The sequence below is a fragment of the Cydia splendana genome, chromosome 2 (genome assembly GCF_910591565.1).
Source record: "Cydia splendana chromosome 2, ilCydSple1.2, whole genome shotgun sequence".
Classification (NCBI taxonomy): Eukaryota; Metazoa; Arthropoda; class Insecta; order Lepidoptera; family Tortricidae; genus Cydia; species Cydia splendana.
Genome location: NC_085961.1, coordinates 30,105,365 through 30,127,971, shown reverse-complemented (window position 1 = coordinate 30,127,971; position 22,607 = coordinate 30,105,365). Strand labels below are relative to the sequence as shown.

Here is a 22,607-nt window from a genome sequence, read left to right as displayed (position 1 = left end):
TTGAGTTATTTCTACTCAAAATCACGAGCTCTTTCGATCCTAATGGGATAAAAAAATGTCCCAGAGTTCCATTGTGTTACCATTTCCCCATACACTTTGTATGGCGGTAACAAAAAGAAAGGTTTGAAAAATTTATGAAAATTTTAGGACACTTTTTTTCTCCTATAAGGATGAAAAGGGCTCGCGTTCCCGACTAGAAATAACACAAAAGTGGCAAAAAAGGTCACAATATATAAAATGGCAAAAAATAAAAGAAACGCTCATTTACAGGAGTTAATATACCTTCTCCTATTATAAGTACAGTTTCAGTAATTTAGCTGTAAGCTAGTCGTTTTTAAATGAGAGCGTAACTACATTTGTATGAAGAACCGAGCTTGCTGGGGCTCTTAATTATATGAGTCTGAAAAATGCAGTCGAGTCTTAAAGCAGAGGACTCAAAAGGACTCGAGTCTAAACCAACACAACCCTACATCTTTGTATAACATGCCCGTAGGCCTCGCGCCAGTGTTGTGCCAGGCCTACAGGTAACTGTTGTCCAATGATTTACATTTTAGCTCCAAGAATTTATTTGGTCTCCAAATACACCTAAGCTATAAGAACATTGCCTTACCTACTATGTTACTACTATTCGAAAACAGAAATGTTGCAAATATCAGAAAAAACATTATAGGTATTATGACACGATATATTTTTAATTCAAATTCATAAATGATCGCATTTAGGACGCAAAGTAAACACCAAAACGTCAAGGCAAAATTATAAACTCCGTAAGGGCTGCTAGACAAAATTCTCCTATTTTATTGAACCGTGTTATGTAGTAAATAGAGATGAATTTCGTTTATTTAAAAATGCGATGATATTTTAGAAAATAATGAATTAAAGAAAGGTAATTAGTTAGACCAAGAAAAGTCTGCAGCGATTTTGATAGCCCACGCAGTGCAAGTGTTATTTATACGTCATAATTTCATAGAACTTGCACTGCGTGGGCTATGAAAATATCGCTGCAGACTATTCTTGGTCTAACTCTAGATTAAAACTGAGTGTACCTTGTAATGCACATTGGGCCTTACGAGAATAAACATAGAATACCTACAATTTTTAATTTAGACTCGCCCCACACCTATCGACGCCGAATCGGCAGAAGTCGATACAAAATAGCATTATGTCTACGTTTACACAATAATGCCGGCTGTACACACTCGTACGTAGGCCGAGCACGAGTCTGTACATACTGCTCCCTCCTCGTCTCGTCTCGCCGTTCTCCGATTGGATCGGAGCGCTGACGTTTTACCGAGAGGCTTTTGACGAGTGTATATTATGTACAGACCGCATAAGAACGAAAACGTCGCTCGGCTCGGCCCTTATTGCGTAGACATGAAGCTTTTTTTCTATTGGCTATTGCTGAAAGCATGGATAAGTGTGGGGAGACCTTTAAACAAACATTGTCGCGTTGTCATCGTGGCTTGTTCAGATGTCACAGTTTAAGGTCGGTGTCGCTATCGGTCCTCGGAGCGGCGCCGGCGCGGGCTGCGCGAGCGCCGGCGGCGCGGCGACGGCGACCGGCGGCTGCGGGAACAAGTCAACTTTAATGAATATTATACTACACTAAATTGTTTTATAATATTTGTTGGCTGACAAACGAAATCATTAACAAGTGACGTTTTTGCGACTGAATATAAATAGTGATATTGAAAAGCTTTTACCAATTTTAAAATAATAAGATGGACTATTTTTCGAAAATCGTGAAATTAAAAGAAGTATTTTTGTTATACGTCGATGCAAACAAGCATACGGCTCCCCCAATATTAAGCGGTTACAGTGCCTTCAAACTTTATGACCCGTCGACCACCTTCTCGCTACTCGGACTACCTATACCTATACTCTGTATCTTTAGGTATTTAAATAAAAGTAAACAAACAATTTGTACATTTTCGGGTAGTTATAACATTTATTGGTTAACCGACCAAATACAAAACCGCCTGGATCTGTCACTGAACGACCTGACTTTAACCTACATTATTACTACTACAAGGAGCCATTTGAGGGTAGATTTTGTTTACTTTTATTTAGATACCTAAAGGTACAGAGTATAATAACAAAAATGTCGCCGTCTATCCGTCGTCGTCGCCCTAAGTCCATCGTTTATTCGACTTAAGGTGGTTCGCCTAGGTTACTCAAAACTTAACTCTCGCTAGATGGCACCACTTTTGCAAAATTTCAGGTTTTATTTTTTTGTGAAATGGTCATGGTATTTGTATACTTAAAAGTATGTTTCGCGCACTCTTTAAATAAATATTGAACTATTAAAATAAACATTGAATACTTCATTGTGCAAAAACCACCTTTTTAATTCGACGGAGTGTTGCTGTCACGCTTTTTCCTACTATTACTCACACATGCAAACAGTGTTTCCTTGATCCTTGTAGTAGACAATTTCGCACAACGTAAGAATGCTGCAATGGCGTTGCGGTATGTTCGTGGAAATACGTGCAAGAGGATTGGGGTTCAAGACTGATGCGAGTAGGTAATTTCTTTTTATTTATTTTTGTCTTTTTGTGTTATCTTACCTTTAAACGAGCAATTATTATATATATATATATATATATATATTTATTTATATATTTGGATGATATCAGAAACGGCTCTAACGATTTCAATGAAATTTGCTATAAGGGGTTGGATCTCTTAGCTAGGTCTGATCTGTGAGAAAACGCGCATTTTTGAGTTTTTATATGTTTTCTAAGCTTTGGTCGGTCTCCCAGATATTCAATCTCATCTTCCTCGCGTGGGGTCCGCTTGGCAACTAATCCCAGAATTGGCATGGGCGAATTTTACGAAAGCGACTGCCCTGACCTTCCAACCCAGAGAGTAAACTTATTGGGATTAGTCCGGTTTCCTCACATTGTTTTCTTTCACCGAAAAATAGGTATCGGTATATAAATAGGTTCCGGTAAATAGGTATCAAATGATATTTCGTACAAAAGTTCCGAAAAATCATTGGTACGAGCCGGGGTTAGAACCCGCGACCTCCGGATTGCAAGTCACACGCGCTTTCCGCTAGGCCACCAGCGCTTCCCCCAGATATTCAGTATTATTTGGTATTATCAAAGACATATGTAACTTCGTATAAGACGAATAAAGTCTAAGGAAAAAACGTGCCTCGGAATTCAAGTAAAAGTCATTCTCGAATAGATGCCGCACACACCTTTAGCCTATCCTCGGCTAGATGGCGCGACGACGCCGTTTCATATTTAACAATTTTAACACATAGATATCAGTGAATGAACATGGATCAAAATGATATAAAAATAATAAAATCATTTATCCATATATATACATTTTTTGATAACTTTATACGTTTTCATTTTGAGTTTTAGTCGTGTGTCGATAGATGGCAGTAAATTTACAGTGACTACAAAATTTACAATGACAGGACCCCTCTATACTATCTATTCTTTTTGGTATTATCAATAAATTACTTTATCAACGTTTTCAAAAAATATATTCATTACCTGATTTTCATAGATTATGATCTTTTTGGGTTCTTCCAACTCAGAATCACTAGCATATTCTTCTTGAATCCTGATGCTAATATAAAAACTATGTTCCAAATATTTGTATAGAAGTTTTAGTTTCCGCTACGTCAAAAAAATGTCTAATATAGGTAATAGGAAGAAAGATGATGCAACAATATATTATGGATTCTAATAAAGTTATAATTTACTTACCGGGTAGTAACTAGTAATAATTGTGTTTTTCATTCATAGACAAAATTCCATTATTTTCAACTACAGGAAATTTTATACATTTCTTTTTGATTGCAGTGAGGATGTCCTGATTGTATAAATCCAAGAGATTAGGTAGAGTATAATTTCTAATTATCTTTGTAAAAAATAAACGAATACGCTTAGCCCATACTTAATCCCCATAATAAATAAAAAAAACAATACGAAATTTAGGTCTAAAAAAAAGACAAAAAGTTATGTCCCAGCTGGGGATCGAACCGGGAACCTTCCGTTTATAAGCAAAAAAGCGACTGTTTACAAAACACACCATGATAGTTCTTAGCTAAGCTGACGAAGTTCGGGTACTTATTCTCGCTTCGGTCAATTAAGTACCTGTCAACAAAATTGCACTAAACATGACGGCACTCCAAATTCGCGCCGTGGTCAGCCCGGCAACGTCGGAAATGGTATGGCAACGTCGCAAATGTATCTGTACACGACATTTGTGACACACACATACGTAAAATTGATGAAAAGTTAACTATGATTTTTGCATGATTTCTGTATGAAACATTGTTTTCCTATTCATTTCGCGCAAACGAATATTCGAAAGTAGATAAATGCGGAAATATTTATGTACTAATAGTGTGTAGTTACTTAATGAACACGGATTGAATTTTGTATGAAAATCGAACCACCTTAATACGTGAGTAACCCATTTAAAATAATTTTAATATACAATTTTAATGTATATTTATTGCATCATCATGTTGTTTTTACAAGGTGTTGAGTATTTCATTTCTGGATCAAACGTGAACCCTGTTAGGGCATAGCAATTACGTTTGGAAGCCCCTTCTATAGGTTTTTTCAAGGGTGTGCTTGTTACGTGAGTCCTGCACATTATAACAGGAGCTAGTAGAATCATAGTTACCGCGGGCTGGCGCTGCGGTCCGACGCGGAGGAGCCCGACCGACCTTTCTTCTGTACTTCTGCGAATTAAGAACAACATTTGTAAAAAAGAAACATGTTTGATACCTTTAACCGTTTAGTCCGTAGCGGCAACATACTTGACATCATTATTAAAACAAAAGCGTAGGGATGTACCGACTAGTCGGGAAAGCCGACTATCCGGCCTCATTTGTAGTCGGCGATTAGTCGCCGACTATAGTTCGTTTTTTTTAGCATTAGAAAGAACTTGAAAGAAGGTAAGCGATCTTGACATGTCTTTTAATTGAAAAACGCTTTTTAAAAATCAGTAACTATTACCAGAAAGTATATAGGGTAATAGAGGACGAAAGTCAAAGTAACTTTTGTAGCTGTCAATTTAATTTGCTCTGAGTTCACTAGATGACCCTAGTAGTTCTTTTTTGTGGAGTTACGTCCTTTTGGGTTTGCGTTTTGCGTTTAGAATTCACATGCGTTCACCACGTTACGGTAGCTTTTTACCCAGCCAATTATTGACAATGACTTTTGTCAGATGGCGCTAAGTTTAAGATGTGACCAATTTCATAGATAGTAAAATAAATGATTTGTTAAATTTGACGTTAGGTACCAAGACATTAAGTGTCATTGTCACATTTTGCGATAATCTCATCGAAATGTGCGTACCTATATAAATTGCAAAAATAACCAAATTATACAGTCTGAAGTTGTAAGAACGCACTGCTACCGGCGGCCCCGAAAGCACGGTTTGCTGTGCTAACTTTACCTAACACCAATTCTAGCAATTAGGTAACTACCGAATACTTGAAGCTCTGTAATCACTCCTATGCATACATATGCTATTGTGCTTGTAAAGCATAGAAAAATACAGGAAACATTCGATACGAGTATTAACAGCGACCCATATCGTCAGTCTGTCCGTCTGTCTGTCTAATGTCTTTCTATAGTTCGTTTTTACCAAGCTTTTATTAGGTCGACCTGTATGTAATTATGTAATGGAATCTAAGGTAACTAATTTAACCAACTTCCAAGGATCGTAGCGTCATGAAAATTGGCAGCTGTATGTAGTTCTGATGACAATACAATAATATGGTACCGTCGAACTGATCTGATGATGGAGACATGAGGTGGCCATAGGAACTCTGTGATGAAACAACGATGAGTATTAGTTGTCTGTCGTAAGAAAAGTACAGTCAGCGATAAAAGCTTGTACCAAAAATGCATTTTTTTCCAAAAAACTTATTTTAGCATTAGAAAGAAGGTAAGCGATCTTGAAAAAAATGTGCTATATGTGTTTGTGTGTTTCAATGTCTGCATTAGTATGCTATTACGCTTGAAGAACATAGAAAAATACAGGAAACATTTGATATTAACAGTGCCCCCACCGTCCGTCTGTCCGTCTATCTGTCACTTATCTATCTATCCATACTAATTATAAAGGCGAAAGTGTGTCTGTCTGTGCGTCTGTTACCTCTTTACGCTTAAGCCGCTGAACCGATTGAGTTGAAATTTGGTATAGAGATAGTCCAGGGAAGGACGTAGGATAGTTTTAATGTCGAAAATCATCCCTGAAGAGAGTGCAAAGGGGGGTCGAATTGAAAGAGTTAATGAATTGCCTAATAGTTGAAGTAAGCAATGCGCGAATTGAATGATTGCTATTAGCATTATCCAAGCCAAGCGCTATACTTACTTTAGCCGCTGTCACTAATTCCACACAGACGAAGTCGCGGGCAAAAGCTAGTTATATATATATATATATGTTTGATGTGTGTAGGTATGCATTGAGATAGGTACTAATGTACTTTACTTGCAGGAAGCTTGGTAGCTTGCTTTGTAGAAAAATACAGAAAGCATTCCATATTAACAGCGACTCCTACCGGCCGTCTGTCTGTCTATATATCTATATGTATGTTTGTCTGTATATATGCATTGCGATGCTAATGTACTTACAGATGTAGAAAAATACAGGAAGAATTCGATAATAACAGCGACCCATCCCGTCCGTCTGTCTATCTATATGAATGTTTGTATGTATGCATCGAGATACTAATGTAGGTACTTGCGGATGGAGAAAAACACAGGAATCATTCGATATTAAGTAATAGTGACCCATCCCGTCCGTCTGACAGGCCCTACTATACTTACATTACCTAGTCGTAGATGATTTTAATGACTGGAATTGTTTTGTGAAGGTCCTAACATTTTAAAGAAATGCATGGTAGTTTGGTTGCATTTTTTATACAACGTCGGTGGCAAACAAGCATACGGCCCGCCTGATGGATGTATTTTGTCTCGAAAACCACCTATTTGATGAAGTGGGTCTGATGATGAAGACATAATATATGATATACGTACCCAATATATGAATCTTGCCTTATACATATCATATATCACCTTTAAACGAGCAATTCTTGTAAGTATATATATTTATTTATTAAAGTGTCATTTTTATTCTAGAGTCAGTCCATGAAAAGTCTGCAGCGGATTTGATAGCCCACGCAGTGCACGTCTTATTTTAAAACTCAAACTTCTATGAAATGATTACGTATAAATGACACTTGCACTGCGTGGGCTATCAAATCCGCTGCAGACTATTCTTGGTCCGACTCTATCGCCCCAAATTTTTTGGGCTGTTTTTAGCATGTCGCGTTGCAGAAGAAGTTGTTTAACATCATTTAATTTTACATTTAAGAACATAACGGATCCAATACTTAACTCATTAATTAAGGCTGATATTTGCTTGTAATTTCATACACAATGGAGATCGTCGATTTTGGGCCCGGAGTAAACCATCACGAATATGGTATAGACTATTACAGTAATTATATACGCATTTTATTAATGAAATAAATATTATATTGGGTAAAAATAAAACGGGAATTAGAAATACCTACATAATTAAAAGATATTATATTATTCATTTTCGTAAATCAATGTAAGTATTATAATTTATATATTAACAAAAGCCTTGCTGTCGTCAACATCTTTATTAGCATTGACATAAAGCTCAACTTACACAAACCGTGAGGTTTTTTCACTAAGGAGTTATAAAATCTCATTGCATTAAACTATGTATACGGTGTATTTATTAACCTTAAATACGGTAGGGCTTCTGTCAAATTCAAATAGAATCAGTCAAAATACATAAAGATGCATAAAGATATGTACGTTAGTAAAATTCAACTTTAATTCTAGTGGTTAGAGTTCATAATGTTTTGTCATTATTCTTTATGTGTATCTGGAATATATTAAAGAACATTGGCTACTTAGATTGTAATGTGAATAGCAAATATTCATCGTGGCAGTTGTAACTTAGCAACTGTTGTTTCTACGTACTGTCACACAAAAGTAAATGTCGTAAACAGAGATATTATAAGATTATTATCTATTCATTTTAAAGTGTAACCGAATAAAAATAGAGCAAGCATTAAACACGAGGATTATTCAAATAGGGAAATTAGTATACCAATATTATAACACTGGTGGCTTAAAATTTTGGCGATTTTAAAATTGTGATATGTCACATTTTTCCGCGACTGCTCGCGACGCGATTGTCGCAAAGTGAATTGCAGCATAAGGAGTTGTATGGCACTGCGCGCACTGCGATAATAAAATCGCACCCCGGACCTCAGTCGGCACTTCGCTCTCCAAGCCTCAACATGTCGGAACCTGCTTCTCCGATGGAGTCTGAAGATGAGACGCTAGATGTTGACCATTTAATTATGGAAATAGAAGGAGATCACCTTTGTGGTATAAATACTCAAAGTTATACGGCGATCGCATATTAAAGACACGTTTCATGACAAACGACTGGTACGAAATCCATGTTGAGAATGAACAAATCGTCGACTTTTTCATCGCAGTGCGCGCAGTGAATTTTCTGCGATATATTACAGCGCGATTCTAAAATCGTGTCGCAAAAATTAAAATCGTGGTGCGCGCTAGGCCTAAGGCAATCAAACGTACATCCTTATCGAATCGCAACAAAATCATAGTATGCTTCAAAATTTGGCACGGCACCGACTTCAAACATATCAGTTGGTAACGCATAGAGTTAAAAAACCGGGCAAGTGCGAGTCGGACTCGCGCACGAAGGGTTCCGTACCATAATGCAAAAAACGGCAAAAAAAAAAAAGGTCACCCATCCAAGTACTGACCCCGCCCGACGTTGCTTAACTTCGGTCAAAAATCACGTTTGTTGTATGGGAGCCCCACTTAAATCTTTATTTTATTCTGTTTTTAGTATTTGTTGTTATAGCGGCAACAGAAATACATCATCTGTGAAAATTTCAACTGTCTAGCTATCACGGTTCGTGAGATACAGCCTGGTGACAGACGGACGGACGGACGGACAGCGGAGTCTTAGTAATAGGGTCCCGTTTTACCCTTTGGGTACGGAACCCTAAAAAGGATAAAATTTTATTTCACCATTTTTGAAGTCGGTTTTCTTTTTCTTGTAAAAAGTTTTAATTAAGAGGTTGTTTTGTGAAATAAATGGTATGTTAGATCCCTTTTAATTTTAACACAAATTGTAAAATGACTCTCTGACAAAAACTATTGCAAGTGGTTATTTATTTTATTTTAAATAAACTATTCTAAAATAAAATATAACTAAACTAAACTACATCTAAAAAAGGCAAGAGGCTCTGGCCGCGTTACCCCGCTGAACTGCCAGACTGAAGCGTTAAGCGAGGTAACTGCCTTGTCATGTTATTTTTTTTTTTGTTTTTTACTTGTTTTTTGTACCATATATAATATGATTAAATGGAGTTGAAGTAAAGCTTTTAAATAAATTGTTAACGCAATAGAGTATTCTTCGGTGTATAATGTTTTATTTAACCTGTTCGCTTTACCTACATTTTGTGGCCTATATGCCACGACTTGATACTTATGTTACATATATGGGTTGTTTACGTGCATTTTGTTGCTTGGCGTTGATTACAATTTTCAAGGTAACATGAATAAGGGCATTAGTAACCGTCTACCTAGTCCTAAAAACAAGTAAGTATTATAGAAATATGTATGTAGAGAAGATAAGGTAATAATAATATACTCGGTCAAACAAATCTTATCAGTAGAAAAAGGCGCGAAATTCAAATTTTCTATGGGACGATAACCCTTCGCGCCTACAATTTTTAAATTAGCCGCCTTTTTCTACTAACAAGATTTGCTTGACCGATTCTAATACGAAGTTCGAACTTTCAATAGGAGAAGCAGAGACAGCGCTATTATCATTTGTCCTTATCTTAGTCTCAGGTTTCATACTCTCAACACTCAGATACAGCTTGGCAAAAAAGATTAGAAATTAAAAAGTGGCAACACTGGAGTGTCGTCCCTTTCAAACCAATTTATGTAAGAAAACGGGACGACACTACAGTGTTGCCACTTTTGAATTTCTAATACTCTTTTTTGCCAAGCTGTAGTTCGGTTACCATTAACTCGCTACTATTAAGCTAAAAACCTTTTTCCTGTTTTCATAGTTTTAAAACGAAACGATATAAAAATAGGTTATATATTCATTTACACGACTAATTGAATTAATTGCCATCTATCGACGCTTCAATCATTACGATGACATTTTCAAATTTACTGCCATCTTTCGATACAGACCTAAAACATTAAGAATGCCTTGTGACTAAATTGAACCCATGTTCTTTCACTGAAATGTGTTAAGTATCACCTAGGTCGCCATCTAGTCGAGAATAGGCTAAAGGTACTAGCGCCATCTGAGCGAGTGTCAATTTTACTTGTAATTTACGAGGCACGTTTGTTTCTTAAACTTTCCACATCTTATACGGAGTTATATATATCTTTGCTATTACTTATGAAAGCAGAAGAATATAAATGATCGTATTAGATTCATAATTGTTACATATTTGCCGTAACTTATTTTTAAAATGTGTTTTTCCATTAAAAGACCCATCAAGATTGTTTACCTTATTTCTAATGCTCAAAAAAACGAACTGTAGTCGGCAATAATGCATGGTCGTATAAAATATAGGTATCGTCTTGGATCGTCCCATTCGTTTTTCGTCAAGTTCTTAAATTAGTCCTATTCTGCTTTCGTCACTCATTCTACATTCGTCACAAACGTCAGTGGCTTTCAATGTAGAATGAAAACTAATGGGACGACCCAAGACGATACCAAAATATAGCCTAAGGATTTTTTTTTGCGTAACTATAATATGATAAATAGCGCGACGAAAGGGGTAAAACGATTGTTTTTTAAGGGCATCTGAACCGAACTTAGACGAAACTAATGATCTGGCCGACTAGCCGACTAGTCGATTAGTCGGCTAGTCGGCCAATCAATAGTCGGTACATCACTAAAAAGCGCATCTCTATTATAAGAATTACGGTTCGAAATCGAATGACTAGAAAGGATTGTCAAATAACTACTAATATATACAAATATAAAATAAATACAAATAATCACTGTTCATTCTAAAACATTACCTTGGGCTTTGGATTCTCGATCCTTCCGGCGCGATTTGATGAGTCGCACGATCTCCATCAGCTCTTTGCGAGCTTCGTCCCGCTCCTCCTCCTGCGTAAGACAGAGATACACACAATAATGACATACATCAAACACACAAATGTATCAAATCTCATTATAAGTGGTTAATGTGGAGTAGACCGGCATTGGCAATGTATTGCTGAACCTTCGTATTTGTATGCGTACAGTGGCGTTCAAAAGTGGATGGATAGATGTCGACCGTAATGCCTTAATATTACGGTTGAAACATCTCCATGTACTTTTGAACGCTAGTGTACCTCGCTCAGGGCGGTATTCCATTTGTCCAATATCTTGGTCCAATGTGTTTTTGCGTCTCACATTTTGCTTAATGAGAAAGTGAGACGCAATGCACATTGGACAAAGAAATAGGGTATTTGACATTTTTTTATGAATGGTATCAGTCGATCAGGTGGTGTAGCACGGTCGCGTTTTTATCCCTTGTCACCATGCCTGTCACGTTCTAACAAGTATGTAAGTGCGAAAGGGACGCGCATAGTGATAGACGATAAAAATGGAACCGTGCTGCGCCCACAGGTTTGTTTTGAGGATCAAATGTCTGTATGGGACCCATTGTCTTAAAGCAATACAAAAGTCACAAATGATGGTCAAAGTCTGGCACCCGCACTTTACTGACGAAACGCTATATATACATCGTGACGTCACCATGTAATGTTAGATGCCGTTTCGATGTATGGAAAACAAGAAATTGCGATTTTGTCGGTGAAATATTGCATTTATGTATATTATTGGTATACAATATTTTTTTAAATAAAATGTAAGGAATCGAATGGTACCATTGTTTTTTTCCTATTTAGAAGCTGAAAAAAAAAAATTTTTAACTTTGAGGTCTTGTATTTTTTTATTATTCCCATAGGTATATTATTTAAGTTTCCAATTTATTGTGATAAATTGCTCATTTTCTATCTATTTAACTAGATTTAGTTATACAATTCAACATGTGTCAACAAGGCCATGCTCAGATAAGTCAGAAAGGAGGAGCTTCACTCCTTATGCTCTGCCGACCTTCTGTAAGTGGATGTGTTAAAACGCAAGAGTTAAAAGCGACGAAGGACCTGTAAACGGTCTTCCCTTATAGACGGTCTTCTCCACATTGTCATTAAGGGTCATTTGGACCAAACCGTTATAGAAACCTTTAAAACGTTTGCAAAATGTTCATAACATTCCTCGCGTTATGCTCTAGTTTCCTAGGATAGCGGTGCCGTCATATAGCGGCCGTCTCCATACAAATACTACTCCATCCATATTTAGCCGTATTATTTAGTATGGGGACGGCCGCTATATGACGGCACCGCTATCCTAGGAAAACCTTGGCAATTAATCCCCAGACTTGGCGTAGGTACTAGTTTTTACAAAAGCAACAGCCATTTGACCTTCCAACCCAATAGTACGTTGCTTCTGGATAAAAATATATGGAAAACTTGGCATAATTAATAGAAGACTTTTTTCAATTGGGATATGTACGTTATGGACCGAAATTATTTTTCATCAACCCTCCCCAACCCTCCCCCCTCTGCGTCACCCCCCCACACCCCCGCAAAGGGCCCGAAACGCGGTTTTTCTAAATTTTTAAGAAAGCCGTTCAAGATATAGAAAAAGTGTGTAGGAACGAAGTGATCCTTAGCAAATTTGCTATTTATCTCTTATACACACTATAGTGCTGTCACTTATAGTTTTTGTGAAATCTGTCACCATATATGCAACTTTTTTAGAATTTACGCTTTTTTTCTTTTGTAAGATAACTTTTCTCAAAATATACTTACGATATCGCCAAATTTTGTTTAATTTAAATAAATAGTTAATATTTTCTTTAAAATGGTGTATTATTTATTATTAAACTCCTTCATTTGACGATGCTATGCCATTTTGAAAATACATCGTCTTCAAACATTTTTAAGCTCACCGAACATCGTTACTATTAACCACTTGACTGTGAAATAGACCGCACGGTCGCGTTTTTATAGCTTGCCTCACATAGAAGGTAGGTAGATTATTTGTTGCCTACCATAACCCATACTAAATGTATGGTGGGGAACAAACAAAAAGTGAGACTGTGACAAGGACAAGCAATAGTACCGCTTTCTTGCTACTCCTACTAAAAGTTCTATAAGTGTATCTCGTTCGGTCATTTGGCCCCTCCCCCGTTTCCTCTCTATTATTGTACCTCTATGTTGCCTCACCATGCCTGTCACGCTCTAACAAGTATGTAAGTGCGAAAGGGACGCGCATAGTGATAGGCGATAAAATTGGAACCGTGCTGCGCCCGCTGACCGAATTTTATACAACACAAACGAGGGTGAACCCACGATTTTTGACCACCACACACATGAAAAGTTCATCATCTTCTTTATTCTTTATTCTTTATTCTTTATTCAAACACTATGTATAAGTTTACAGCTCAAGCCAAGGCACTTATACTGTTAATTAGGTACATATATGTTGTCAGTATCAGTCAGTATCATAAAATTAGTAGGTACACTTATTGTATTACACACTTATCTTTATAATTGAACATACATATTATGTATTACTAAGTTACATAGAGATAAAAAAAAGAATCTGATATTAAATAACATAGGTAGAGTTTAAAAAAATCCTGATACTACGTTGTAGGGACGGCCACTTGTCTGCGAATATGTCTGCGTTTTGGACTGTAGCTATGAAGTTATTTAGTAATTCTATTGCTCGGTACGTGGGTGCGTTTGAACCGTGATAGGTGCGAACATTTGGATATGCAAAAAGGTTTCTGGCTCTACGTGCGCTACGCCCTACTGCAGCTATGTAGTTGTCTGGGGTAAAAATACGCATACGCTCCAGAACGGATGGGTTGTCTATACGATTTCTTAAAAGCAGACAATAGTGTAAGGCAAGCGTTTGCTTACGCCTTAGCTCGAGAGACTCTAACCCTACCATTCCCAATACAAAGGATGACGGAAATAAGTATGGGTAGTATCCGTAATACCTTTTGTAAAGATGTCTAGCAAATTTACGTTGGACGCGCTCGACCATTATGGTATATTTTGCTTCCCGAGGGTCCCATGCGATAGAATTGTACTCAAGCTTGCTGCGAACATAGGCATTATAAATAATTATTGCGATTTTAGGGTCACGAAATTCAGAAGTCGTTCTAATAATGAACCCTAAAATTTTGTAGGCACTTTTGCAAATATTTATAATGTGTGAGTGCATGTTTAGCTTAGTGTCGAGTGTTAACCCTAGATCCTTTATTTCTGTTACTCGGTCAAGGGGAATGTTAGTAAGAGTATATGTCTGGAGGATATAATCTACAGACCGGCTAAAACTTATTACTTTGCACTTAGATTCATTTAGGTACAAGCGGTTTGTTTTACTCCAGCTGTCAACCATGTTGATTGTTTGTTGGAGTAACGTACAGTCGGATGGATTTACGACCGGTTGAATTATTTTAAGATCATCCGCATAAAATAGTGATTCCACGCCTGATATATTACTTGGCAGATCATTGACCATGATTAAGAAAAGAGTAGGCCCCAGAGTGCTACCTTGACTAACCCCGGAACGAGTGTAATACCTTTCAGATTGGTAAGAATTTAATTGGACATATTGTGTGCGATTCCTGAGGTAGTCAGAGAAGAAAACAAGAAGTTGAGGGGTGAAACCTAAGGCTGACAGTTTGCATAGGAGAGTATCGTTGTCAACTAAGTCGAAAGCTTTCTTGAAGTCGAAATAAACAACATCAACTTGTCGTGCAGTATCCATTTGGCGCAAAACGCTATCAAAGAAGCAAATGTGGTTGGTAGTAGTGGATCGAGAAGCGCGGAATCCATGTTGACAATCTACTAATTTACGATTTATCTGATTAAGTAAGCAGTGGTTTAGAATGGTCTCAAACACTTTTCCAAACACGGACAATACAGCAATGGGCCTGAAGTTTGTGATATCGGAGGACTTACTTATCTTAGGAATTGGGGTCACTCTTGAGACCTTCCATTGGGATGGATATACGCCCAGCTTGAGTGATAGGTTGTATATGTGAAGTAACGAGTGTTCTAACAAGCATACACAGTCCTTGACTAGAAACGGGGGTATACCATCAGGCCCAGCTGACGACTTAGGTTTGAGTTTCCGAATAGCGGCTCTGATTTCTGAAATACTGATAGTTGGGATAGCAATCATAGATTCATTGTTGTTACCAGCCTCCAGTTCCGCTTTTTTGGGATCTAGTTGCGGAGCTTCAGGCTGGAATACGGAGCTGAAGAAGGACGCAAAAGCATCGACTGCTTCTTGATCAACGACTGTTTTACCTTTATATATGTATTCAGATATTATGTTTCTATTCTGTTGTTTACTTTTTACATATTTCCAAAATTCTTGAGGGTTTTTACTTATATTACATTCAATATCATGAAGATATTTTTTATAAGATTTGTTAATTAACTCCTTTACGAGAGACCTGTAGTATTTAAACATTTCGAGGTTAAATTGTAGGCCTAATGATTTAAATTTCTTTAAGTGATAGTATTTTAGTTCGATATATTTTTTGATTTCCGGTGTGTACCACGATGGATATGTATATACTTTAGTTTTGGGTAAACGTTTGGGCACAGTAACATTGAAAACGCCGTAGAGTTTTTTGTAAAAAACGTCTACCGCAGAATCAATGTTATTTGAATTAAGAACATCAGACCAGTCAATAGACTCTAGTTCTGTATACAAGGCAGGGAAATCAGCTTTAAAAAAATTCCATCCGGTCGGAGCATCACTATGTTCAACACTACGTGACGGTGAAGATAATGTGGTCCGTCTTGTCTGTCCTCTTGGCAGGGTGACAGTCACTCCTAAAGGTGGGTGATATGGATCTATTGGTATCAACGGCTCGACATCGCTACCCACGCACACGTCACTGAGACTAGTTAAAACTAAATCCAAAATGCCTCCATATTCGTTACAAATTTTGTTTAATTGCCTAAGTTTGCAAAATTCGGTGAAACAGTTAAATTGGTCAACTACAGTTTTTGTGCATGAGGAGAGGTTGAAATCGCCAATAATAATGGATTTTATGGTAGAAAATGTACAAATTGCATTCTCAATACACGTTAGTACGCGAAGATACTGATCTCTATTATAATTTGGCGGTAGGTATGCTACACATATAAGAATTTTATTATTTTTAATATGAAGTATAACAAATAATATCTCCATGTCTGGTGTCAAGCCATCAATTTGCATTACTAACTGAGGTTTGTAAATATCTTTCACTGCTAGTAGAACTCCTCCCCATCCCGCGTCGCCTGCTCTATCCTTACGGAACACGGTGTAGTTCGACGGGAAGAGCTCAGCATCTTGTATCGAGCTAGTTAGAAATGTTTCAGTGAGCGCAAATATGTCACAGGCACTTGCGAGGGCATTTCTATAAAAGAGCGAGGTTCGGCTACGTAGTCCCCTAACATTTTGGTATATTATTTGTATTCTAGTAAAGCGGTTTTTGTTATGTATTGTTTTTGTCTGCGTAATTTTGTCGAAAGGGCTGATTCCAAGGTTTGACACATACGTCTTTTGGCCAGTTATCAGGGATCATAATTCTATCTAACAGACTCGATGGCACAGTAAGCTTAAATGAAGCATATTGACCGCGGGATTTAAGACATTCAACTTTAAATGTGTCACAATCATAACCTGTAATAACTTTTAAATGATTTTTAACTACATCATCGGGGGTTCCCAACTTCACATAATATAGGTGAATTTGTCTCATCCATTCAGACGCTTGGAGTTGAGAAATGCAAGTGGTAGCACAGCCCCGTGTGATTCCCTTTAGTGACTTTCTATGGTCGTTAATTTCTGATAGGCCATTTTGGGTTGGATTTGTTTCGCGAGATGTTGATGGTGGTACCTTAAGCGGTGCGGCAGGAGTAGTAGACACTTGATTGTCTTTGTTTTTGTTAGGTTTGGAATCGTTGTTTGTTCTTGCCTTGGGACTGGAGCGAATAACGGGCTGGACTGGTAGTAGGATAGGAGAAGCTGGTGCTGTGGTGGTGGTTACAGCGGCGGCGGCAGCGGCGTAGGATGGATAAGTATTGGTAGTTGCGGTGGTGGTAGCAGAAGCGGCGACGGGAGCAGCAGGGGTGGAGGTGTAGGCAGGTGCAGATGTAGCGACGGGAGCAGCAGGGGTGGAGGTGTAGGCAGGTGCAGATGTAGCGACGGGAGCAGCAGGGGTGGAGGTGTAGGTAGGGGCAGATGTAGCGACGGGAGCAGCAGGGGTGGAGGTGTAGGTAGGGGCAGATGTAGCGACGGGACCGGCAGTTGCAATGGGAGCATTGTGCTCACTTAGTCCTGTAACATTGTTGTGTAGTACGGCAGTAATCTTATTAATAAGTGTCGGGATTAATTCATCTGACACCCTCTTGCAAATTTTATCTATTAGACGTTCATTAAATGATTCTTCAATTTCCTGGCGTACAATAGATCGAATACTTTCAAAGTAAAGAATGTCGTCGCGGAAAGTCTCATTGCAATACTGCACACTAGTATTTAGTACATTTGGAGACCGCTCTCGCCGTGTTGTGATGTTTCCAAACATGGAGTTATCTGCTTCGTAGATAGGAACAGAAGGAGCGTTGGAAGTACTGGGATTCGGTATAGGAGTAATTGACTTCTTGGTTTTATTAACGATATTCGTCTTTCCATAATTTTGGTTACAGTGACGGCATTTCCAGTTACTTTTATTTTCTATGGTCATAAGGGTAAACCGTTTAAAACTTACGCCCATTTCTTCTAGACAGTCTAGGCAGTACCTGGAGTGGCAGGAACAACAATCCAGAAAATTTCTGTGGGTCACCGTGCTACATTTACTACACAGAACCATTATCGAATAGTATTTTAGCAAATTTATAAATATATATCAAAGAAAATACGTATATAATGAAGTAAAATAATGAAAATAAATTTTATTGACGTTGACGTTTATGACACGTTCTTTCTTTCTTCTTTTCGTCGATCTATGATGATAATTGAAAACAACTTAATAGAATATACAAATTTTACGTTAACTGAAGTTATACAATAGGCAATTGACGAAAATACTTATGGCCTTATTTATAAACGCACTACAAGCCTCAATTTGCTAATAATCGTTTAATATTACAGGGATGAGTATTTTGTCAGGGATTTTATTACATTCTTCGCGTTGTTCCCGGCATTTTGCCACGGCTCATGGGAGCCTGGGGTCCGCTGGCAACTAATCCCATGATTTGACGTAGACACTAGTTTTTACGAAAGCGACTGCCATCTGACCTTCCAACCCAGAGGGGAAACTATGCCTTACTGGGATTAGTCCGGTTTCCTCACGATGTTTTCCTTCACCGAAAAGCGACAACTAACGCGAGGAAGAAGATGTGTGTGGTGATCAAAAATCGTGGGTTCACCCTCGGTTGTGCTGTACCTATAAATTTCGGTCAGGATCCATTTCATATACAGACAAGTGGTTAATAACGATATTAGCTGACATTAAAAATATTTGAAGGCGATGTATTTAAAAAAATGGCATAGCATCGTCAAATGAAGTAGTTCAATAATAAATAACATATAGTTACATACATATAATCACGCCTATTTCCCGGAGGAGTAGGCAGAGACCACGGATTTCCACTTGCTATGATCCTGACATACCTCTTTCGCTTCCTTCACTTTCATTACATTTCTCATACACGCTCGCCGGTTTAGGGTGTTCTTGACCTGGCCTTTCTTCAGGATTTCCCCGATCTGATCAGAGAAAATTTTAGTCACTACATCTACATTCAGTCCACACTTTTCCCTTATCACACTGTTCCTAATCCTATCTTGCAGTCTCACACCACACACACTTCTCAGCGCTCTCATTTCCACTGCATTCACTTGGCTCTGATGCCTCTTCTGCCATACCCAACTTTCGCTACCATACATAAGTGTAGGCACCAACACCCCTCTATGAACAGCCAACCGCGCTTTTTGCGACAGCTTCTGGCTGCTCATAAAAGCGTTAAGCGTGTCCCATTCACACGATTTCCAGCATTTACTCTCCTTTCAATGTCTTTATCATGCTTACCGTCCCACAAACACAAACTCTTTCAATAAATAATACCCATTTTAAATAACTATTTACTTAATTTAAAAAAACCGGTCAAGTGCGAGTTGAACTCGCGTTCCAAGGGTTCCGTACATAAGTCCGACTCACGCTTGACTTCACATTTCTAATAGGTTTCCTATTATCTATAGGTAAAGTACTATCTTGTGAATTTTTTTCAAAATTTTAGGCTCAGTATTTTTAGAGATAAAGGGGGGGGGGGGGGAATGGTCGGACAGACAGACAGACGCACGAGTGATCTTATAAGGGTTCCGTTTTTTCCTTTTGAGGTACGGAGCCCTAAAAACGTGGATGATATCGTAAGTGTTATTTGAGAAAAGTCATTAGAAGAAAAATAACACTGAAAATGCTAAAAATAGCATCTTCCGTGACGTATTGCGCAAAAACTATAAGTGATAGCAATATAGTGTGTATAAGAGATTAATAGAAAATTTAATAAGGATCACTTCATTCCTACACCCTTTTTCTGTATCACGAACGGTTTTCTTAAAAATTTAGAAAAACTGGGTTTTGGACCCTTTGCGGGGGTGTAGGGGGATGACGCAGAGGGGGGAGGGGAGGGGAGGGTTGATGAAAAATAACTTCGGTCGTCAACGTACATATCCCAATTAAAAAAAGTCTTCTATTAATTATGCCGTAATTTTAGCTAATTTCACTGAACTACAAAGGGTAAACTAGACCTTATTGGGATTAGTCCGGTTTCCAAAAGCTCTGTTTTCCTAGGATAGCGGTGTCGTCACTCATTCTACATTGAAAGCCACCGACGATTGTGACGAATGTAGAATGAGTGACGAAAGCAGAATAGGACTAATTTAAGAACTTGACGAAAAACGAATGGGACGACCCAAGAAGATACCAAAATAATACGGCTAAATAAGGATGAGTAGTATTTTGTATGGAGACGGCGGAGACGGATGTAATTACTAAAAAAAAAATTAAACAAAAATCGACCTTCTTTTAGTACTAATATGGTTCACTATGGCTATGAACTTGTGGTGGTAATTAGTGAGTTTTGCTTGTCACCTGACGATATGATGGCACCGCTATCCTAGGAAACCAGAGCTTTAGTGTTTGTTGTGTGTTATCCTTCACCGAAAAGTGAATGGTAAATATCAACTCCCACGTTCGCTAAATTTTATTGTTTGGAAAGTTTCATAGTTCACTGCTCAGTGACGTTGTTTAGTCCGTGAAGAGTGGTTACTACCAACATACCTTTTTCTTCTCATGCTGCGGCGACTTGCCCCCCGAGGCAGAGCGCTTGCCGCGCCGAGACGATGGCGAGTTGCTTCTGAAATAACAATACACATTAATTCCAAGAGGAACGCTCGCTGCTTCGGTGTGCGAGCGGGACATTGATATAGACGAGTATAGCGCTGCCTCGCTCAATGTATTTCGAGGCCCAGGAAATAAGGCCTAGTAATATTTGCGTCTCACATTTTGCTTGATGAGAGAGTGAGACGCAATGCACATTGGACAGGTGGAATACCACCCTTAGGTAGTAAGATGAGGTTTACTAATCTTATTCCGGGACAAGAAATGGGACCTCAAAACCTACAATTTTAAAAACCGGCCAAGTGCGAGTCGGAGTCGCGCACGAAGAGTTCCGTGCCATTACGCAAAAAATGGCATAAAAAACACGTTTGTTGTATGGGAGCCCCACTTTATATCTGTTTTTAGTATTTGTTGTTATAGCGGCCACCGAACTACATCATCACCGAACTGTCAAAATTTCAACTGCCTAGCTATCATGGTTCATGAGATACAGCCTGGTGACAGACAGACGAACAGCGGAGTCTTAGTAATAAGGTCCCGTTTTTACCCTTTGGGTACGGAACCCTAATAAAAATAATCTATTGAGAATTTAAGATGAGGGCACAGCTCACCTGATATTGTATGTCTTGCGACGCCTATGGGATGTTAATTAATAATTATTTAAAAAAATACTTATGTAAAAATAATTGTAATCCCTGAGCTTACCTTCTGCTGAAAATCTATTTGAATTGATTATAAAACGGTTATCAATCAAATAGTGATAGTAAGATCGGAAAAAAAATATGTAGAATTACAATAAATCATTGTCACAAAAAAAATCTAGGTTCGACTTTTTATAATTTTATTGTCTCCCCTACCCAAAGGTTGTCTGGGAGAGATTGCTTTTAACCTTTTGGACGCCAATGACCGATATATCCGCACCGCAGGTTTAACGCCAAAGACTGATTAATCGGTCACAGACCACAGAGCAACATAGACGTTACATTACGTTAGTACATAAAGTTCAATTTCAGTTTTGACACTTCGGTGACAGCTTTTGTGTTTGACATGGCGTCGAAAAGGTTAAGTATTAACATGATGAATTGAAAACTATGGCATGTTTTTTTTCAAACAGCTATCAATATATTAACGTTCCACGGGTAGAGGTACCTGGAACCTCACTTTTTCATGCAGCATTGAGAACAGCTGATTAACAGCCTTGTTTCATGGATGCTTTATTGACGTTTAGTATATCAAACTCACCTGGACTTCGATCTGGATCGCTTCTTCCTCTCACTCCTATCTCTATCCCCTTCCCGCGTCCCGCTGCGCTCCGTGTCCCTCCTCACTCTCCTATCATTGGATCTGCTGCGTTTCCTATCTCTTTCCCTCTCATTAGACCTGGTTCGTTTCCTATCCCTTTCCCTCTCATTGGACCTGCTGCGTTTCCTGTCTCTTTCCTTCTCGTGGGACCTGCTGCGCTTTCTGTCCCTTTCGTTAGAACTACGTCTCTTATCTCTCCGATCGTTGGACTTGCTTCGTTTTCTATTCCTGTCTTCCTCGCTGCGTTCCGTATCCCTTCTCACTCTCTCATTGGATATACTGTTTTTTCTATCCCTGTCAATCTTTCTGTCCTTATCACGGGATCCGCTGCGCCTACCGCTCTCACTATCTTTCCTCCTTCTATCATCTGATTTCTCTCTCTTTCTCTCACTGCGATCTCTAGTTCTATCTCTCTCTTTAGAACGCGAGCGACGTTCGCTGCGCTCTTCCCTCTTGTCTTTGCGATCATTGCGATTTTCCCTGTCGTCTTTCTCGCTCCTGTGCCTGTCGCGCCTATCTTCCCTCTCTTTTGTTCTGTCTTGTTCCTTTTCCTTGTGTTCGCGTTCTTTCTCTTTCTCTTGGTGCCGTTCGCGACGCGGTTCAGGGCGTTCTTCTTTTCTGTAGACAAATAGATTGCAAATTAGCGATATTTTGAGTCAATAAGGTAGAAACTACTAACAATAGGATGGAATTGAATCCTGAATCTGCAAATTTAACCGCTAATGAAGAT

At 38.4% G+C, this 22,607-nt stretch overlaps 1 protein-coding gene across 1 annotated transcript in view; it reads right to left on the bottom strand.

The window, feature by feature from the left end:
* Positions 1 to 1,001: 1,001 nt before the first annotated feature.
* LOC134806127 (peptidyl-prolyl cis-trans isomerase G) overlaps positions 1,002 to 22,607 on the bottom strand; it is a 39,303-nt gene continuing 17,697 nt past the window's right edge. Inside the window, exons 15-19 of the mRNA XM_063779410.1 lie at positions 21,818 to 22,495; positions 20,516 to 20,591; positions 11,124 to 11,214; positions 4,657 to 4,714; positions 1,002 to 1,566 (exon numbers count right to left, since the gene is read on the bottom strand). Of these exons, the coding sequence (XP_063635480.1) occupies positions 1,497 to 1,566; positions 4,657 to 4,714; positions 11,124 to 11,214; positions 20,516 to 20,591; positions 21,818 to 22,495 (973 nt within the window). The 3' untranslated portion in view covers positions 1,002 to 1,496. The remainder of the gene's footprint in view (positions 1,567 to 4,656; positions 4,715 to 11,123; positions 11,215 to 20,515; positions 20,592 to 21,817; positions 22,496 to 22,607) is intronic.